Source organism: Accipiter gentilis, chromosome 27, assembly GCF_929443795.1.
Source record: "Accipiter gentilis chromosome 27, bAccGen1.1, whole genome shotgun sequence".
Classification (NCBI taxonomy): Eukaryota; Metazoa; Chordata; class Aves; order Accipitriformes; family Accipitridae; genus Astur; species Astur gentilis.
In genome coordinates, this window is record NC_064906.1 from 16201229 (window position 1) to 16222800 (window position 21572).

General features: G+C 38.9%; 2 protein-coding genes across 14 annotated transcripts in view; one reads left to right on the forward strand and one right to left on the reverse strand.

The window, feature by feature from the left end:
- Nucleotides 1–21254, forward strand: ZNF830 (zinc finger protein 830). 3 transcript variants are annotated; one of them, XM_049830417.1, is made up of 14 exons: nt 1–173; nt 328–427; nt 1353–1473; nt 2031–2064; nt 3459–3664; nt 4001–4091; nt 4757–4820; nt 7865–7945; nt 9284–9360; nt 11256–12358; nt 14582–14742; nt 15512–15615; nt 20898–21020; nt 21140–21254. In XM_049830417.1, the coding sequence occupies exons 1-10, from the start codon at nt 52–54 to the stop codon at nt 11437–11439; spliced, it is 1080 nt and encodes a 359-aa protein (XP_049686374.1). In that variant the 5' UTR covers nt 1–51; the 3' UTR covers nt 11440–12358; nt 14582–14742; nt 15512–15615; nt 20898–21020; nt 21140–21254. The 3 variants fall into 3 exon arrangements, with proteins under 3 accessions (XP_049686374.1, XP_049686375.1, XP_049686373.1); XM_049830418.1 differs by lacking the exons at nt 20898–21020; nt 21140–21254 and adding an exon at nt 16041–17759; XM_049830416.1 differs by lacking the exons at nt 14582–14742; nt 21140–21254 and having other exon boundaries at nt 20898–20998.
- LOC126051298 (poly(rC)-binding protein 3-like) overlaps nt 7987–21572 on the reverse strand; it is a 520061-nt gene continuing 506475 nt past the window's right edge. For 8 of the 11 annotated variants that reach the window (XM_049830407.1, XM_049830408.1, XM_049830409.1 and 5 more), the window contains one exon: nt 21195–21543. In XM_049830407.1, coding sequence (XP_049686364.1) covers nt 21195–21543 — 349 coding nt within the window. Of the gene's footprint in view, nt 8856–18960; nt 19178–21194; nt 21544–21572 lie in introns of those variants that run through there. The other 3 variants (XM_049830414.1, XM_049830415.1, XM_049830413.1) reach the window with 2 other exon arrangements.

Here is a 21572-nt window from a genome sequence, read left to right on the forward strand (position 1 = left end):
GCCTCCCTCTAGCGGTCGGCACCGCCCCTGCGCTGTGCTCGCCGGGAGAAGATGGCGGCGGCCGGGGTGGGCCCGGGTCGGAAGCAGGTGCGGCAGGAAGAGCTGCGGCGCCTCATGCGGGAGAAGCAGCTGCAGAAGGCGGGAAAGAAGCGGATCGACTCGCCTTTCGCCAAATATCCTCGTCGCCGGGCTCCCTAGCCCTCGCCTCGGGGGCTGGCCCGTCGCGGTGTGAGGGAAGGAGGGAGGGAGGGAGGAAGGGGGTGTCCGGCCGGTGAGGGGCGGGTGTCCGCGCCGCAGCTCCCTGCTTCCCTTAACGGCCTCCGCCACGTACAACAGCCTGGGACACCTCAGCTGCACGCTGTGCAACGCGCCCGTGAAGAGCGAGCTGCTGTGGCAGACCCACGCCCTGGGCAAGCAGCACCGTGAGGTGAGCTGGGTTCCCGCCCGGGAGGGCGGGGGGTGGGGGGGTGCTGCTTTTTGAGGTGTGCGCTGCCGTTGAGCGTCTGCCGGGAGAGAGTTGTGTGAAAATAAGCCTCGTTGCTTCGTCTCGTTTCGTTTTCTTAACACCTACGTAGCGATGGAAAGGCCGGCCCTTGAGAGAGCCGGCCCGCGGCTTTCAAGGGTCGTGCTCTTGGGGTGAAGCTGCTCCCACGTTTAGCGACAGCTTCTAACTGTCCCTCGTCTGCAGCTGGGACTTGGAAACCCTCCTTGGGATCGCTTTGCTACCTGTATGTTACCAAGTGACAGCTTACACGTGGTTGAGACAATGGGCGCTTTTTTCTTCATAATTTAGCAGATGAGAATTTGTAAAACAATTTCAGCGAGCTTTTAACTTGGATGCGGCCTTAAATGCGGGTTTTTATCCTTTTACATTCTGCTGCTGCTTCTTAGCAGAAACTGAGAGATTGCATTTAATTTTACAAGTACTGGGAAGACCAAAAGAACTGAGATGACGTCTAGTTCATTGCCTGCATTCTGAGTAGATCATCATGGGGAGGCATAGTGACATGTCTTTAATACTACTGCTGTGTTTTAATTTTAAAACACTTAATATTCCAGGACCTCAGGATGAGTCCAGCCTTCCTGCTCTTTCCTCCAGTGTCTTACAGCTGTAAATATTACTGGTCTTGGTCTTTCCTTTCTCACTACTATGACCTCCCTTGTGCAAGTGCCAATTCCTCTCCCCCCATACCACATCATTCAAGAGGCTGACAGAAACACGGTCTTGGTTTTGGTATTCATGATGTCTATTTCAGTGATCTTGCTCTAGGAAGATATTAGCTCACTTTAATAAACTGTTCTAAAAGTGCTGTATTTTAAGCTGCAATCCTGAATTTTGTACTTCTTTACAGAGAGTTGCAGAGTTAAAAGGCACAAAGCAGACAGCAACTGGTTCAGCTGCTAGCACGTCATCTAATCCTGTCAAGAGAAAAACTGTTGACACAGAAGATACAGAGTTAAAGAAAGTAAAAGGTAAGGAGAGAAAAATACTTATCAAGCACTTGCCAGAATCTAGCCATTTTACATCTTGAATGTCTTTGGTTTGGGTTTTTTTTCCAGTGGAAGTGAGTGTGAATACACAAGGCTGTTGAGTTAATGTCAGCCTGTTGCTGCTGAAAAGGGAAAAAGTCTGTCTTGCTCTTTCTCTGTGAGTTTGCTGATCAGGAGAGAGCTGCACTTTTGGTCGTTTACCTAGTTTTCTTCTGTGTTATTGGGTTAAAATTAGGTCATGGAGCTGTGGGCTTGGTCCAAACAGAACCAGAAACAGTGCAAGTTAAACAGTAGAAGCACTTGCCCAGAAATGGTGTCAGTCCTTTTTAGTGGGATCAAACCACTGGTTTATCTCAAACCATGCATAAAAGTACATGCTAATGATAGTTAATTTTTTTGCCTTTGGTGCTACTAAACATGTAAATATAAAATATGTGGAAGTGTGCATTTGTGAACTTGCTGCTGCAGTAGGAGTTTGTTTGAGGGATGTTTCTGTTAAAAGCATGGATTGTAAGAAGTGACTCTTGGCTGTTACACAGGTACAGATGAAAAACCACATACGTCTACATCTGGGTAAGTAGATCTTATTACGTATGAGTTTTTTGTAACTGTACCAACTGCTGCATTCTCTGTTGGTAAAAACTGCTGGTTTTCCTCATCTGTCCTTCCTAGCCAAGGGTAAAGATTCAGAGAATCGGCAGATCCCTGCTTCTGCTCATTTTCTAACGTAGGTGTGTATTCCTGAACATGGCAGCATCTTCCTCAGTGCAGATGAGAAAATCATGGTATTAACTCTAGAGTCTCTGACAAAACAGAAATTCTTTTACTGTCACTATCCGAGTTTTAAGCATTAGTATGTGGTGGTACTACGCAGTTTGCTAGAATGAAAATACCTAGATTGTGGCATGCACTCTAATCTTTAAATGTTGGCATACTGCAGGAGAGATGGTAGTCTGAAATTAAGACAAATTTTAAATGTGTACTTAAATATACGTTTAAACTATATTTATTCACAGAAACTACTAACAAATGTCATCAACAGGTCTTTATTAAGATGTTTTTGTCACTTAAAATTCGTGTAAATGCAATTCATGCAGTTAGAACTCTCACAAATATAGGAGTGTATTTGACTTCGATTCGGTTAAGCATCTTACTGCCACTGAAGATTTCTGGTGGTATTTGGACATCTTTGTGGGGTTGGTAGATGTCACAGGAGGCCTGCAGGTCCTCTGTATGCTTCTTCACAGGATAAATTATTATTATCTTGCATAGCTACTACATGCTGTTTACCTTGATAGTAGAAAACACCTTGTAGAAATTCTGAGTGTGTGTGCAAAATTAACAGTTGAGAGATTTGTTCAGTATTAAACTGATTGGTATGATTATTTTAAAGTATAACCTGGAAAAACGTTTGCCTTGGAGGCTTGCAGCTATTATAAGCAAATCTGGGTTTTCTCATTGCTGAGCCTGTGTGGCTCTTCTAAGCTGCAGTTCTGAGCAGCAGTAGGTCCCCCAAGTAACTGGTTGTGTTCTGCATGAAGGTTATCAAGGTTTATATGGCATTAGTGTGACCGCTGAACTATTAATTTTGTATTTAGTGTGTTTGCAGCAGGTATATTGATGCAAGTAACTTTGAATGCGGAGATAGAATCACCTAAGCTGCCATTCCTCCAAATGCACTTTGTTTTGGGATATTTTTATTAATGTTTCTGATATTGAATACTCAAATACAAAAGTGGATCTGAAATGTGTTTTCAGAATTAACCTGAGCATTTCTGGGGAACTTCAAATGAAGGCAACAAGCACGTGCTGCCTTCAGACAGTGGTTACGTGGGTAGCTGTGCAGTTTAGGGTATTGCACTGTATCTAAAAAACTGTATTGCTCACAGGCTGAATAGGCTTCGGATGCTAGACTGTAACTGATTCTTGTGAAGTTTGAAATAATTATGTTGTGTGTTCTTTACTAGGCTACCAGCAGATTTTTTTGATGAAACAGAGCAAGATAGGGCAAACGAACAGCTTTCAAAGGGTCCAGGTCCCAGTTTATTGTCAGGAAATTACGATGATGAAGAGGAAGAGGAAGAACAAGATCAATCAAACAAATCTTCAGTTATGCATAAAACTGAAATTCCACCTCCAACTCAAGAAGTAATAGCTAATTCTCTGCCTGCAGGTAATGCTGACTGAAATAGTAAGTGATTCAGTAAGGAGAAGTTGTGTTTTAACTGACGATGGAAGGGTTTTCATTTATTTTTCTAATTATTGCTATTAGCTGGTTAGCATGTGTAGAGAAAGGAGATTCTTTGTTAGTTTTTTATTGTGTGGTGGTTTCTCAGCATGCTTATTGGTTTTATATTCTAATTGTTTGAGCCTGTCAGATGAAATAATGTCTGTCTGTTCTTCCCTTGATTCAGTAAGGTATTAATTGAAATTCTTGACTAGTCAGAATTTTATAAAGAAGCTTGAACAGTTGTTCTTTTTGTTCATAGGCTTCTGTCCTTTCTTATAGACTTCTTTGACAGCAAAACTACAGCTGCTCCTATAGTTTCCCATTCAGGATCCATACAGAAAGCAGAGATACAAGAGAAGATAGTGGAAAGGTAAGCAGTCAAATCAAATATTGATAGATTTGGGAACTGTAAATAAACGTTGTTCTTCCAGGAAATGCAGATTGTGATCACTTAGAAATCTGTCATATTGTTAACTTGTATTTGGAATAATTTGCGCGTATGTCAGCCTCTGGCATTATTTCAGACGGGTATTTCACACTGTAGAGGCAGGATAAGAGGTGGAGCAATGTCATACAGTGTCTGTTAGACATCTCTATTTGTAAATTTTAACACAGGGTACTTTGGAAGCTTAATGTCAACCACTGCTTTTAACTGTTTAAAGAAAACCATTTGCTTGTTCTATAGTAATGGTTCAGCTCACTTGAGCACTTTAGACAGTGGTTTCAGCTTTCAGAAGTAGAGACTGTGCTGTTAAAATGTTTGTGTGCTCAGCACACTGGAAAGAACAGTTTAAGAAGCCTAAGCTGTAGCTCTTTTTTTGACAGTGAGATTTAAATCTCTCTGTGCAGTTCCTTTTAAGTTAGTTAAGACCGAACTGAAGAAGCAGGTTTTGATGGTTGTAGGTAAAACTTGGGGTGTAAAAAAACTTGCTCCATTTCTAGGTCCTTTCATAAAAGATTATGGATTTTATTCTTGACTATTTTTAACTCTACGTGAAGTGTTAACTTTAGGATAATAGTAATCAAACATTTCAGGAAAGAAAACACTGCTGAAGCTTTGCCAGAAGGTTTCTTTGATGATCCTGAAGTGGATGCAAAAGTAAGTGATCTGCTCTTTTTATGCTGTTGGATTTATTTCTGCCAGTTGTAATGATTTTCTGAGTAGTGAGGATGCTTTTCCAGCTAATTAGTCATACCAGGATATAAGGAAGGGACTGAACTATTTAGAATAGAATAGACTATATCACTTGGAAGGGACCTACAACGATTATCTAGTCTAACTGCTTGACCAATTCAGGGCTGACCAGAAGTTAAAGCATGCCATTAAGGGCATTGTCCAAAAGCCCCTTAAACACTGACACAGGCTTGGGTCATCGACCACCTCTCTAGGAAGCCCGTTCCAGTGTTTGACTAGCCTCTTGGTAAAGAAATGCTTCCTAATGTCCAGTGTAAACCTCCCCTTGCACAGCTTTGAATCATTCATTCTCTATTAGAAAACATGAAAAGGGATGGAGGTGGGCAGGAAGACCTTGTTAAATCATCTCTCGGAAGGTATTTTTGATTGTGGTTCCTTTCTGGCTCTTAAAGAAAACCAAAGAAATGTTATTTGTTGGTTAAAATGCTGGACTGAGATTTGGACAATCCACCTGTTACTTTTATTTCTTTGAGTCATCCCAGGAAAAGCATTTCACCTAATTTGTACATCCAGTTCTGCTTCGGAATTGAAGATATAAAAATAGTTCTCTAATGTCCTTTGAGAGATCCTGTTGAAAAGTATTAAGAGTTACTATGTGACAGATACTATACATCCTGTTAGAATGAAAATAGCTAGGTTGTGGCCTGCACTGTAATCTCTAGTACTGGCATACTACAACAGTGAACTTGGTCTTCAGCCCTCTTGTCTTTTACCACTATAGGTTTTTTGATGCTGAGAAAAGAAATATGGGCATTCAACATGTTTCTCAAAAAAAACCAAACCAAAAAACCAACAAAAAACCCAAAAAACCCACAACTAAAAATCTTGACATTTTGATCAAAACGAAGCATACTTCCTTCAACTTGCATAGTACAGAATGATGACCAAAATAAACACTGATATTTGAAATACAAACTTTTTTTTGTTTGGTTTGGTTTGTAAAATTTGCCACAGGTGGCTTTCCTGCTTGCTTTGTTGAAATAATAGTGTTGTAGGCTCAAAGTCTTTTTTATTTTCCTTGAGTATATTTCCCTATTCACACTGTGGAAGGCTGCTGGCATATTTAAATTGCATTGTGAGGTCGAGCCATAACTTCTGATTTGGAGACCTTCCAAATAATGCCTCTTTATGTTCAGTTAGTCCCACTGTCCCAATCACAAGCTTGGGTGTCTTTTATTTGCTCTGGCAAGATTCTTTTGGCACCACTCATGCCCATGTGTTGGCATATGTGAATAGTTTTGAATAATGGCATTTTGAATACTGAAATATATAGCTGAAAAAGCCATACCTTTTTGTTGTTGTTGTTTTGATTTTTTTTTTTTTGCATATGACTAATTGGAGTGATAAATTTTTCATATACTTAGTTTCACCATGAATTGGGAAGCTTGTACAAAGTGGGAATGCCTAGCAGGCAAAGGAGGATCTGCTTATATCTGTCTGTGAGGATGCTGGTTAGTGATCTTTGTTCTGGTTATCGCCTCAGCTGATAAAATTTACAAGTAGATACATGTTCCAATAAGCTCTTCCTTGAATTGCTTCCAGGTGCTGCTCTTTTTTAATCAGTCCTTTCTAAGTTTAGCTAATAGGCAGGGGAAGGAAAATGTTTGTGACTGCTTATGTTTAATTGGCTGCAGTGATTCTGTGTTGGAATCATATGCAAAATAATTATTTTCAGAATTAACAGTGAGCATTTGGAAGGGAGATTGTGGGCTTGAAAAATGTTGACTCTTTACATCAGGAATTTACAAAGCATATAAATTCTGGATTAGATAAATATTTCAAGGAAAAATAATTTCTTTAGTGTTTAAATTTATTGTAAGAAATACAAATAATTATGAATTACAAAAGACAACCACAATGCGTAATAACACAGTACATACACATATGATAGAAATAATCACAGAACAGAAAAATGAAATGATGACTATTACTTCCCAGTAAGTAGTTTGCTTGGAAGCTTCTAATTTATTCTATAAACTTAATTCATACTACTGGATTTTGTATAATTGTTCAGGAACAAAACATACCAAACTTTTCTTTACCATGATGATGACTGATGTGTTACCAAAGGAGAGGAATGAATAAAGGAAAAATAAAACTAATGCAAAAAGATGGTGTTATGAATTATTCTGTTCAAACTGCTTAGTTCTCCTAGCTATATAATTTTCACCCAGTCCAGAGCCAGGCATCGTCTGTCATCTAAGATGTTATATGCCACATCTTCCACTCTTGAATTATGGAAGGTTTGGTTACACAGGTAGGTTATATCTTGTTTATTTACTCGTATTAAAAGCACAATCTGGTTTTGATTACCTTAGTTGTAGATGCTAAACACATTCTTACAGCTATTACTTTTTCAGTCTTCTTGTCTTAGTACTTAATGTAATCTACCACAGAAGAAAAAGCTTTGCATGTCATTAAAATTGGTATGTAGGTGTACTATTTCTTCTGTTAGCCAACAAAATTAGACTAGATTTGAAATATAGTCAGACTATCTAACACCAGTCAGAGTAGCGACTGAATCATTTGATGTTATGCCAACGGCAAATAATTCACTGCTTTTTGGCTTGTGAGATAGCTACTATATACGATTGAACAGGCAGCTTACAGAATTTAAACGTTATCACCCAACATAGTGAAATTACAGACCATCAAATTAACAGACTTAGTCACTTGTTTTACTCTGAACATTCCACACCATCCATTCTTAGTCAATTATTATTTAACGTTACAGTCAAGGATGTTGTTTTAATTCAGGAATAGTCAGATTTTTCCTCCAAAACCATTGTGTAGCTGCACTCTCTTAAGCATTACTTGAATGGAAGTATGTTGACCAGACTTTTCTGAGAACACAGCATAATTTGTGCTATTTCTTCAGGTGTTTTACAGTGCCCCAAAGAGTCACTAGACATAAATTTTTAATAAGCCTGTTTTTTCATGTTCCTTAGGTGCGAAAAGTTGATGCTCCAAAGGATCAGATGGACAAAGAATGGGATGAATTTCAAAAGGCAATGCGACAGGTCAACACAGTAAGTAATGGAATCTATTTTTATTGATTCTAAATACTATACACAATAAGGAAAACAACAGTTTCATGCAGCTCTGCAAAATGACTGACATCTGCATTTGTCAGCTGTTTGTTGCAATGCAGTGTGTGGTTAAATGCACTTTATAAATGAGCAAAGGGTTCCTTCTATTTTCCTCTCAAGGGAAATTAAGTTGAAAAAACTTTTGATCAGGATCCAGTCATCAATATATATCTAGCTACATTTGTTAAATTGTATTTAAATAAGATAGCATATACATCAGATCAGTGTCCTGTATCCAAACAGGACATAATTTTGGGCTCTTCTTTAGATGAGATATTTTAACCTTGAAAAACACAGTACAAAATGCCAACTGTTTGTCTGCCTTTTTCAAAAACGATCTATAAAGTGTAGGTAACCTGGGTTTTATGGTTAATTTAAATCTACTGGAAAGGAACCCCAAAATCTGGGAGGGACAAAAGATTTTGTGTGTGAGACACATAAGCTGGCCACAATTTTTCTGTTCTTCCATTTTTTACTGTTTAGCATTGCATGGAAAGTCTTCCCGGAACAGATTTTTATCTGCCATTTTGTACAATATAAAACTGTGACTAACGATACCTGGTGTTATCAATCTTCCCCTAGAGTATTTGCTAGGTTTTTAACTTTAATTGTAAAGAATTGCCCATATGTCAACTGCTAAGAAAAGTGGTGAAAAAAAATTTATCATTGCTCATTTTAAAGCAGTCAGCACTATAAACAGAGCGAATGTTCATACAAAAGCAGTGGTGGATACATTTTGCTAGCATTAGCCATTCAGATAATTCTTCAGCTTAGAAGGAATCTTCTCAGTTATGCGTGGACCATTGATTGCATAGCATCTCCCAGACATTCAGATTTGAGAAAGTATATGCTGAAAAAAATAACAGGTTAGAAACACTTCGGGATCTAGTGGGAATATTTAACCAGTATTTTCAATAAGTGTGTGTAATTAAGTCCCAAGCATTGGGGTATAGCTCCTATTTCAACCTCAGACTTTGGGTGTGCGTAGCTTGTTTATGCTCCATTTCAAATAGTAGTATATTGAAAAATTTGAAAAGTTAACCCCAAAGCAGCCAAACTACTTTTAGTTTTAAGAAAAAACATTTCAATTTCAAATTAAACCAGATCAGGTTTTTTCTGTATTTGCCTCCAGAGTCTTTTGTGAAGGTGGGAGTATACATATTAGGAGACTAACATTGACTTGAGGTAGAGGGGAGAAAGGGAAGACACAGACATCGAAAAGGAACAACAGTGGAATTCAGGATGAAGGTGAATTTTCTTAGCGGTTTTCTGGTTTAGATTTCAGAAGCAATAGTGGCAGAAGAGGATGAGGAGGGACGACTAGATCGTCAGATTGGAGAAATTGATGAGCAGATGTAAGTAGATCAATTTTTCCTCAAACTTTCTGTTCTCCAGCAGTAATGGATCACTATTTGACTAGAGTGATAAAGACATTTTTAATTTGAATCTTCTGTGATACTACCTTTCATTAATCACCTAAATAGACTCCCTCAAATTGCTTAATGATACCCAATATGAATTTTTGTGCAAATTTATTTGCAAAGAGAGAATGCACTAGAATCACTGAAAGTACGGCAAGCAGGCATGAGCAAAATAAAGCAATAGAAGGCAAATTCTTTGAACAAACTGTCACCCTCCCCCCTGTCAAATGTCTTAATTTGTATTTCTCTATGAATTCTGATTGATGTAGAATTTATGTGAACATTTTTTAAAAGCAAGATCTGATATTCTGCATGCAATAAAATTTCAATAATGAGATTTTGGTGGTTTGACCATCTGTTTGCTGTACTGAAAATGTCCTGTTATGTCACTAACTCTCCTTGTTTCTAATGAAAGTTTACTTAAAGGTTTTGTTGAATGATGGACTTTATAACATGAGGTGGTTTTTTTTGTTTTGTTTTCTTGAAATGGTAGGCATAGCAGTTGGATAAGCATTAGCTTAAACTCTAGGTTACCTGAAATACAGCTTAGTAGAACAGATTGTTCCCATTACCATGTAGCTTAACACGTTGATTAACAGTGATTGTGGCAATGGTAGCAATGGAAAAGAAAAATATTAATTCTGATTTTAACGAACCTTGCAACAAAAAGAAGACACTAAAAATTAAAGCAACACTTAAGCTATCTGTACAGTTTTACATGCTATAGGTAATCAGCATATAACAACAGCAGCATTGGGTTCAAGCTGAGCTTTGGTAGTACATGAATGTCTTTTAACAATGTTCGTGTAATTTTGGAGAGGGCTTGATCTAAACCTGGCTGTCTTTGAGCATTCATTTTTCCCAGTAGCTTAGGATGCTATAGTACGTAGAACCAAATTCAGAAGTTTATAGAGAATTTGAGGTTTGTTAGCATAATTATTTTTCCCCAAAATAAAAGTTCCAAGTAGACTTTTAAAGGCTATTTTTGTAGCTTTGTCTTCTGAGTGTATTTAAACTCGGGCTACTTCAAATTTAATTCAAAATCAGATTAATTCCAGTGACATTCATGTTTTCCTTTAGCCTTCAAATCTTCATCTGCGACTGCCTGTAAGTAATCATATTGCAGATACACAAGGGGAAACAGGATCCAGATAACAATCTTTCTTTGTTGACTCTTCTAGCAAATAGGAATGAAAGAAGCAAAGATGTATTTAAATCTGGCTGATAGTACTTGGCATTTTCAACAAAATAGCCTGTTACAATGGCTAGAATAATTGTTATAAAACACATTTCCAGGACAGAACTTTTTAAGTAAATGGAAAACCGAAACTTGTGGATTGTGTTTACTTAAAATGTTCTGTTATAGCACACAGTAAGCAGATAAAGAATCTGAACACTTGTGCTGCTTTTCTCATTTTCAGAGATGCCATCCCTAAGTTATCAAAATTGATAGCCAGTTGATATCTCCCCTTTCTACCATATATGAAAACCATAAGTGAAGCAAAGAATGGCATCTCTTCCTGTGTGGAAGTGGATATTGGTTCTGTGTGCTTTTTTAAAAAATGATTTGTGGTGGTATTGCAGTTGTTAAATACTTGGATTAGATCTTATTGCTAGAGAATTGACCACACCTCTCCTCTCATCTGGTCTGTTTCCACCTGATGAACACAGAGAAGGTGCACAAGCATATTGAAAGCTTATTTTTTCAGTCGATGGGAAGCTAGCAAGTTTTTTTTATCCCAAGTTGGAGAAGCAAAATCCAGCACTGTAGAAAATCCAATTCATGTGGAAAGACCACAAATGTTAATAGGTGGTTTACTTTTCAACAGTGAATGTTATCGCCGTGTTGAGCTTTTGCGTAACCGCCAGGATCTGATGAAGGAGAAGTTAAAGGAAGCCATGAGATTAAGAGCAACACAAGAGAAAGAAGATGAAGCTATTGGTAGCGAAGATGAAGAAGAATTGCAGGATTTGCTGTCTCAGGACTGGCGGGTGAAAGGGGCTTTGTTGTAGCATTTCTGCAACATGGTTGAAATTCTCTTTACCTCTCATGTTATTTCCATTGTTAGAAGTGAGATGCTTTTGTGGAATATTTATTTAAAGACGATTGTGAGATGGTAAAGAGCCAAGTGCATTAAAAAAAACCCAGCTTTGTAGATCTACAGTGGTGTATTACTTGCTGTAAAAACTGTATATTGCAAATGTTTTATGCACCTTTCCTATTAAAATTATTGGTTTCCTACCAGAGGTATTTTAATGGGATTAATAAGTAACTGAAGAATCTCTAAGGTTTTGGAAGCGTTAGATATATCTGGCAATTTTGAGACTTGGGTTGTTGTGCATAGAAGTAAAGGACTTGCAAAAGTGATAGCGTATGCAGTTTTCCCAGATTGGGGGGATTAGGGAAAGGAAAATATTCTGCATTTATGTTGTCTTAAGATTTATAAGTGCTCTTCCGTCCATTGCCCCAGCTCCCAATAAAATATGTACAGTTTTTTCAGGATCTGTTACGGTTTCTCTGTGTGTGTAAGGACTAAGCTCAGAAATGTTGAGCTACAGCTTTTCCACAGATACTCTGTGATGTGCCATAGGCAGTGCTGAATATTTTTCTTTATAGTATCTTGTTTTGCTTAGTGCAGCCATAGTGTAGCAAAGCTCACATTTCTTGAACCAGAGGGGTGAAAACACAATGGTTACATATTTGCATAACTAAATGAAAGGGTCACAAAATGCCAGAGAGGAAGGTACTGCACTGGAAACTGATGAGGTAAAATTTATCTAGCTGTAAATACTGGAAATTTTCTTAAGGTATCTTAGGCACAGAGAGCATCTAAAATTGATTTCTGTTCTGATAAACACAGATGAAGTAAAATCGAGAACCAACAAACTTGAGAAGACTGGGACATGGAAAGCAGAACTACCTTGAGCTTTGGTAAGTATCTCTCTTTTTTTTCCTTTTTTTTTTTTTTTTTAGTGAAGCATTTTTATTTGACTTTTGCAAATCTTAAAACATTTCAAATTTGCTGAGGACTTTTGAAAAAATAGGAGAAATGTGTGGTTTGAGATTTTTATCAAAAAATTAAAAAAGTTAAGTTGTGAAAGAACAGCTTAACATTTTCCTTTTATTTTTTCCCCCAAAGATTCTAGTTTTAAAACAAGTTCGTGAGGTGTAAAGGGAGAAACCAAGCTTTGTTCTTATGAGAGCATTCTAAATACTTGCCTCAAAGATGTTTACTAACCAACCAGTAAAGAGAAAAACTAAAGCTAGATGTTTGATTTGCCTGTTCCGGAAGAAAGACTTGATATGGTGGGAGCCCTTTCCATATTGTGAGATGCCTTTTCACCACTCCTGGTTTCCGTGATCCTTGGGTTCAGCTCTTTATTTATATTTCTACAGCTGTCAAAATTCAAGCAATGGTCCTTAGCAGCTTGGTGCATCCATTTATTTCTGCTCATATATGCTGGCTTACGGCCACTGTTTTTTGGTTGATTTAATAACCATAAGTGTAAGTAGCTGTTACTTTAAGTTGCTAAAATGTTTGACGCAACGCTGCAGTCTTGGGTGAATTAGTAGTGTTGCTGAGACAGCAACATTCAGAGAGTATGGAAGTACAGAATACAGAAACATTCAGAGAGTATCAAAACAAATAATGAATGTTTTGGCAAGTTGGAGAAAACTTAGTTGGGCCAAAACTGGAATAAAATTTCTGTATATAGCATGAAACATTTGAATATTAATGTATAAGGAGGTGCCTATCATGCTGTGGTGAAAGATCTCTAGACCCCTTTATCACTATAAAGAGAACTTTCAGCTGAGAGGGTGATACAATATTAACAGGTGGACAGTTTTTGGTTTTGTTTTGTTTTTTAAAACAAAACAAAAGACACTCCCCCAGTTTCACTCTCTAGAAGGGCTAAGCTAAGTTTCTAATTGTTCTACTTATCTTTGCTTTTCACTGACCTCATTCACCAAAGCATGCTAGCTTGTTAACACTGAACTTTAGAACCACTCTGCATTTGGCTTAATGTCAGAGAAACAGAGGTGACTAAAGTCAGGTTACACTGAGTGTCATGGACATACACAGATGTTTTTATAGTATAAAAATGTTCAGTTTCTGAGCTTATAACTTACACTTCCATTTTGTACATCTGTCTGTAACTTTTTTTTTGTACATGAATATGTAAATCATGGTTTCAACTGCAGATAAATAGGAAAGGAACTAAGTATTAAAACAGTTCAGCTGTTTCAGTTCAGTTGCTCTCCTCTTTAGAGATATCTAGTGGCAAGAACCTAATCAGTGAGTTTAGTTACAGTGCAGGGAGCTTGTACATTCAAATCCAAACCAGTGCAGCCCGTTGTTTTAATTATAAGAAAGAGATGGCAGGAGTGAACACCAGATCACTCATTACTCTATTTGTTATCCTTGCATAACTTCTGTTGTAAAAGTAAAGATGATAAACAAGCCAGTGGGTGTACATGTTGCTGAGGAAGTAACTGACAGCATTGGTCCCTCTTGGCTGTTGCTTGTTCAGGAGTTGGTACTTTTTTCCTTGGAGGAATCTCATAGTTCCGCAAATAGTGTTGTAAAAAATTTATACAGCTTATTGTATACAACTGTACGTTTCTTCATTTGAAACAAAGCTTTTAGAGAGCTCTGTTAAGAAGATAGGAGTGACTTTGCTATCTGTATCCTGTGTGACCGTTGATGTACATGTGCTGTTGTGTCAAGAAGGCAAGAAATCATCCTGCTTTTTAGCAATGAAAGTAGCATGGCTGTAAGGGAGAAGAGGGAATTATCCCAACCTTACTGAATAGTCAAGCTAATTTATCAAGGTAAATGATCTCCTGTGTCTTAGAAAAACATAGGCATAATTAATTTATATTTTAAGTCTGTCATCAGTTTTAGAAAACAATTTTATGGACTTCTGATGAGCTATTCAGCTAGACGATTACCCAGAGCAAATAGCTGTTTTTAAAAATACGTATTTCCTTAATTTCTTTCTAACTTCTTAACTTTCTTGAATTCTATTTTTAAACAAAAAAAGATGAAAGCAGTCTTAATAACTAGCTCTGTCCATAGCCACTATTACAAATGAGGTTTTAATGTCTGGCACAGTGGAATTGAGAAGAATATTTTAATTCTCTGATCTCCAGGACGTCCAGAAAACTGAAGAATCAGAATTAAGGAGGAAGACTTAGCATTTGTAATCCTTACTTATTGATATAATGGAGAGTGTTGCCCAAATTTAAGAACTGTGGAATTTCATGCCACCAAAAAATAGTTGCAATTCGCCAGCACAGTGGTTTTGAAACTGGTAAGTAACTTCCAGGGCCAGAATGTGTGTGCGGGTGTGTGCATGCGTGTTTGAAGTGGAGTTCCAAGTAGCAGCTCTACAGGGAGCAGCTAACTACGGCTGCAACTGCCAGTTGTTGGTAGTTAGCTGTTCTTTGGCAAGTGCAATCACAAATGGTAGGTAGTCTGTGTGCTAACTTCTCTCCCACCATGGAAGAAATAAGCTGCTGCTGTCATGACTTCGAAGCAGATGTGGAAAAAGGGCTGTATTTGGTACAGAGGAGGCCAAAGTGATTGCGCAAAAACAACCAAAGCAAACCAAAATAACAACAACAAACAAAACAGTGGTCTCATTTGTTAACATGATTGTTTGTCATTCCTTCGCTAAAGCATATAAATATAAAATTTGCTCTGAATTACGAATACTGGTTAAAGAGCACATTAACATTAGTTTTGGTCAGGCCCCCTGCCAATAAATTCAATCTGAGGAGAGACAAATTTTGCTTATTACATGCCCCTGTGATTAAATTCTCTGCATTTTATCATCTTAAAAACACTGAGCTAGAATTAACTCTAATGAGAAAAGTCGTATTACTCAAATGTTTTCAGCATTTAAAAAAACTTTCTTTTTTCTTATAATCAAGAAAGCTTGCACTAGGAAATCAGACATTCAACCAATAGAAATCATGCTGTAGCTGTCATTAGAAACCATAATGTGAGTATATAATGTTTCAGAAATTCCCTTTTGTTAAGTACCATCAGATGAATTTGACACTTCTCTTTCATTTCAGTTACTGTCTTGAGACATATGCCAGTCTGTAGAGTGACAGGACACATGCATTGATGCAGAAACTGATTTTATCAACATTACTGCATTCCTTTCTGGAACCAAGGAGTAAGTACAATTCAGTGGCAAGAAAGGCACTATTACTTTGTATCCCTAGAAAGTGTTGCTTAGGCCAAGAGATTTGAAATTTTCTGGTGCGAAGCAGTTTTTCAGTGTCTGCCTTCATTTATCTTCTGTTCGTCACTTCACTTAGAACTATCCTGGCCTGTCAGCTGGGAAAAGAAATGCAAGCAGTTCCCTTGTGTAGACATCTAAACCAGGTCTTTTTTCCAAAAATATAGCGGAGGGACTATTGCCTTGTGTAATTGGTGGTTACAGCAGTTACAGAAGATATATCTCTCTCTGTTCAAATCCTTCCTCTCTATGCTGTCCTTTGAACTAGTTGAGCAGCCTAACAATTTCAGTCTTTCCTTTAGAAGCTGTGCCACTGTAAAATGATTGAATTAGTGAGCATATGTGACTTTCTTGTTCAGTAATTATGACACTTGCCCGAGAAGGGGAAGGTCCTGTTCCAAGTACATAAATAGTGCCAAAATACATTCAGCGGAATCGACGCTCTGGAATAAACTGGATTTGGATCTCTCCCATCCCAGAGAAGCGCTCCTGTTTTCATGCTGTTGGGTATTTAAAAAACAAACCAGGGATACTTCCATTTCTGCCTAGTTCAGGTGGGGAAGGTTCAGCATGGGCTCTAAGACTGTCTTGTGAAACCTCACAGAAACACCTTGCCCATGCAACCCAGTGAGGCTGAGGCACTTACCAGGTGCCTACATTCATTGCATCAGCGAGATTTATGCTGTTAGCTTCCTAGGAGCCTTGACTGGCACAAATATGCACCTTGGGGCCCATAGATGCCTTCTGGCTATGTCTGAGAACAGAAAGCACTCTGGGTATTAGCAATGGACTAGATTATGTGGCTGAATACTTCTAACTTTGCTTGTTTTCCTTCTGGTTGACTATTCTAGCCAGCATTTCTACTTTCTATTTTTTTTCACTTGAGAAACTTTAACAGAGCAGCTTGAATTTGTTTGAGATGTTTGCCAGAACTCTGATAATGATTTGATGATGTGAAAGCTACAGAAATTGTGCTTTCACTTGGAAACTCACAGTTGTGTGGGCAGTGACCTTTTCATATCAGGTGCATGCTTCCTCTTGTCTACCTTTGGGCATGAGTGGTTTAGTTTTCTATCTATCTTGGATAATACTATTTTTTACTTTTTTTTTTTCCCCTTCAGATGTACCTTCTTGTGTTTTATTTGCCTGTTTTATATATTAAAGCTATCCAGGAACTTTTTGTTGCCACTCAAATCTTTTCCAGCTAAAATAAATAAATTAAAATGAGTCCTCAATTAGCCTAGCTTTTATCACATTTCTGCCTGTATTTTTTGCAAAAGCCCTCTCAAGAGACTTTTTCCCTTCCTTTGTCCATGTGTCTATTTTACCTCTCCGCACTTCACACACAAATGTACCCCTGCACTAGTTTGTTTAAATCTCAGTCTTTTCTAGCCAATTCTGCAACGCACGTGGGAATTATTTATGTGAAAGATGCTATACGTGACAGAGTTGCTGCTGCCCTTTACCTAGCAGCTTTACTGGGAGAGTAAAGCCTTGACCTACTTAGTGTTGAGCTGCAATAATGTTCTATTTTTTTCATTTACACTAGCCAGGCTAGCCAGAGAAATAGCTTTTGCTGTTAAGGAAATGAAGTGTATGGAGGTCTCCGCTGTGAAAGCGGCTTCAGGTCTCCTTTCAAGAGTAAGAAGTTAAGTATATTTTAAGTAAAATATATATAGTTTAAGTAATAACACAGAATTTTATCAAGGTTAGTACTACAGCCTATAGTTCTTCCAACCTAAGGCTTGGAATAGTTAATTCAACATTGGGTAAGGCTTCCTGTGTGCTGGCATGCAATGAGGCATTCTGTAATCTTCCTCAGCAGCCTTTATTGTCAAGAGTTGCTTTGTGGCTGCATCTGTATTGAAAAAGCTGTTGACTTCTACAGGTTTCCAGGTCTGGATGCACGTCTTGGTCATACTGTAGTTCCAGGCTCAGACTCAAGACCCAGACACATAGAAGCTCTCTGTACCCTAGAGTCCATGGAAAATAATAGTGATAGGCCCCAGAAATATTCAGCTGGGGCAGTGAGGGGAACCGGGACCCCAAGCTAAACAGCTGGAGACAAGTATAGACCTTAGTAGAGTAGGAATGGAGGTTGTAGAATTAGTATCACATCATGAAGGATGCTACTTGCTTGCACTGCCAAAAACTCTGCTTTCTCATGAGGATAAAGCAGTAAATGTGAAAGTATTGCCAATGCCCTAAGAGGAGAGGTGGCCAAAGCGCAGCCAGAAGTGCTGTACGCAGCAACTCGGGGCCAGCCCCTTTCTTTCACTTCCATGTGAAGAAATAATTTGAGGCTGTGACTGCAGTGCTTCAGCAGATCCAAAGGAGGAGCTGAACGGCTCAAGCAGAGTGTCAGGGCAGGATGAGACAGTTCCCTGGGTTAGCTATCCATTTTTTAATGCAAATTGTCATGCTCCTCCCAGCTGCTGGGCTGCTTTCCTGGGTGGGCGAAAGGTGCTGTCTAGAAGCCTTGTCACTGAACAGTGCTGCCGGGAATGGGAAAATACAAAGGGTCTTAGCAATAACGTACTCAGTACCTGAGTTTGTTCTTTTGTTCCTGTTTTGTCTTTTCCCAGTATCTGATCTTAAAATCAGCATGGGAAAACACGGGAGATGATAGATACAAACCAGTGGCTTCTCGTAGCAAGAAGCCAAATTCTTTCTTTTCTATGCAGTGTGAGAAGTTCTCCAAGAGCAACTTTGTTAAAAACCAAATAAGGTTTTGCAGAAATACTGCTTGCTCTACTGATTACATGATCTGGTTCCATCTAATCATGAAAAGACTCACCATCCCTGACAATGGGCTAACGTACTTTCTAACGTTGCCAGTATTGCACAGTTGTTACACTCTCCCAATGAGCACTGGGAACTTAAGCGTGATGATATGAAACCTTTAATCATTAATGAAAACAAGCAATTTGTCTATGATCTTAGTTTGACAATCCATAAAATAGTGTTTCTCAAATGACAAATTAGCAACTTGGTTACAAAGAACAAAGTTTAAACAACACAACAGTTGTATGCACAAAGCTACCACGTCTTTTTTTTTTTTAAATCAGGAAAAAAATTTATTTATAAAAACGTCTCATTTAATTTACTGTCGAGTCTCTAGCTGAATACAGTGGTTTAGAACACTAACGGCCCATGCTTTTATACAGATTAGCCAAAGCATGAACATCAATGAAAATTAACCCCCGAAAATAACTTTTCTTTGCTTTGTTATGAGCCACAACAGTGTTAAAACTGGAACAGTAATGAAAGCAACACAAGAGTTAGGAAGCACAGTTGCTTAAAGAGTAAAGGAAGTATTTTCATTTGATGTCTCAGAATAATAAGAAAGTTAGAAATGGCAGAAACTCCTCTGTAGATTAGTCCATAGAAAGCATTGTCTCATGGGGCTTTGGAAAAGTCCTGTCTGGTGGCTAATGCACTAGGGCATGATGAGATACATTACAGAGCCCCCAGGCCAGTAACTTCTGAAGACAGCCTAAAATGTAGGAACAAAAATGAGGAAAAGAAAAGGAAAAAAAAAAAAAAGGCAAAAAAAAGAAAAAAAAAAAATCTTCTCACTATTAAAAAAATAACACTTGAGTACAACCAGCATAGAACAGCATTTCAATGCAGGCAAGTTTTCTCACACAGAGGTTGGTGGTTTGGTTTTTTTAAAATGTCAATTACTGAAACAGTTACAATAGTCCAGAACAATTTTACAGCAGGTTTCTAGAGCTGTTAAATAGCTGAGGTACCTTGACATTATTTCCAGTTTCTCCTTCATTATATACAAACAAAAAAAGAAAGCCCAAAACAAACAAAACAAAAAAAACCAAAACAACAAACCCAAACAACAAAACCAACCAAAAACCCCATTTGGATAAGTGCAAACTGTAACAATGGCAGTTCTACAAATGGTTACAGTGACAAAACTTAGTGCAAAGGTACTAAGGTGAAGAAAAGCCCACAGAATACAGAAATGACACAAAATACTGAGATAGTACTTAGCCCTATACAATAATAATAACACACTTTGAAATACCATGTTTTAAAAAGTATTGCATTTGCATTGTGTTTTTAGTTTATATTAAAATGCACTGAATACAGTTCAATTGTTAAAGCTTTGTGTCCAAGGAGTGCAAAGTGTATGAACATGGCGGGCTAATGGGATTCTGGATTCGGAAGTGGTGAGGAAAACAATATTGCATTACTGAGTTATGCAACAGAAATTAAAAAGAAGGTGGATGGACAAACAGAAAATGCAGTTAAAAACTAGTTCCAACAGCTAGCAACCAGCCATTACATCACCCAGCTCTCTTTGGTTTGGCTGCAGTTAGGTGTCTGGTTTTACTTAATCTGAACATCGTTAAGTTCCTGTTAAAGGGATGTTATCTGTTCAGGCAGCAACCTTTGAATGTCCTTTGGCAAGCACTAGATTTTATTCGTAATTACAATACAACCCGATTGCATGATTAGCGGTGAGTTAAATAGGGATGTATTTTGTACAGAAACCTAACAAAAAATGGTCATTTTGGCTGAACAAAATATATGCGGGAGGGGGTACCAGAATAGTGACTGTGCATGTCTGATTTGTACCTACTCTTAAGTACTTACAGAAGTAAGTACTGTGTCGGTATATAAAACATCTGGGTGCAAAAGGAGGAGCCTGCTCTCCTTCCCTAAAGCAGAGTTCTTAAAATTGTATTTTTCCAAACCAGAGAAAGATTGTTGTGTCCTTTAAAAGAATGAAGTGGAAAGGCTCAGGTGCCTGATAGTTTTTTGGTTTTGTTTTTTTTTCTTGGTTGTCTTCCAATCGTTTTAAGTTAGCGGTTTTTCTCAGACCAGAAAGCTTCATTTGTTGTATGCAGAAGTACCTGAGCTTTGGTACTTTCTAGCCCCCATCTCCTGCTTGCAGGCAGGTGTTGGGGCAGGGAAGACGGGAGTCTTCAGGCCTGTGGAGAGCAGCAGAATGACTGAGGGGGCCAGCACTTCACGAGTGGATTTCGGGGGCGTTAGCCATCACCAGAAGTGCTGGATTTGCAGGCTCTAGCAATAGAAAAATTCCTTAGAGGTGCCAATTTGCCATAGAAAATTGTTCTGCGGTTGGAGGGATCCCTTCAGATGGATCTAAGTGTATTTATATGCCAGGCAGCATTGCTGGAGCAGGAGCCGGCTGTCAAAATTTCGCCTCACTTATGTTTTTTCTTTCTCTCCAGGTGTCTCCTTGCTGGGGTGGGGGCAACCCTGCCGTGCTGCGGAGCTGCCGGAGGGGCAGCCCTGGCTGCGGCCCCGGCGGAGGGACGGCGTCGCGGGGGGAAGCCCGCTGTTGGAACTAGTTGGTAGGTGGTGCCCGGGTGTTAGTCGTTATGGAGAGCGGAAGACGACTTGAGTCGGCAACAGTTAACACTAGCAATTTAACAGAAAATAAAAGATGCCGTATTGTTTCCTTGATAACTAGGATCTACCACAGACTCTTGGTAGAGCTGGCAAAGCTTGCATTGTGTCTCATCCCTTCAATATGGAGCAAACTTCTGGCGGTCAGATTTCTTAACCCCGCTCGTCGAAGGAATTTTGGCAGTGTAAGCGGACAAACTCCCCGTGGCCCCCGCGGCGGCCGCGGCATTTAGTGCCAGGAGTGGGACAGTTTTCATGCCAAGCAGACTGGAGACAGGAACGGCATAGTGGGTGGTTGGCAGAGTTGGTAGGGGAGGGGGGGTACTGACGGTAACGGCGGAGGCGGCCGCCAGCACGGCCATGGAGGTGGGGGTGGAGGTAGGGGTGGCAGACTGAGAGAGGTTCATGTTGAGGTCAACAGGGGTCGTGACGGAAGCGGTCTGGGTGCTGACTTTAGCCATCTCTAAGCTGCAAACGAAGAGAGGAAGAGGAACAAA

Bases quoted from the DNA above. Each gene is read 5' to 3' on its own strand.
- ZNF830 (XM_049830417.1), top strand. From the start codon at position 52: ATGGCGGCGGCCGGGGTGGGCCCGGGTCGGAAGCAGGTGCGGCAGGAA. The intron at 428-1,352 runs GTGAGCTGGGTT...ACTTCTTTACAG, and splicing joins TGGGCAAGCAGCACCGTGAG to AGAGTTGCAGAGTTAAAAGG. The intron at 4,821-7,864 runs GTAAGTGATCTG...CATGTTCCTTAG, and splicing joins ATCCTGAAGTGGATGCAAAA to GTGCGAAAAGTTGATGCTCC.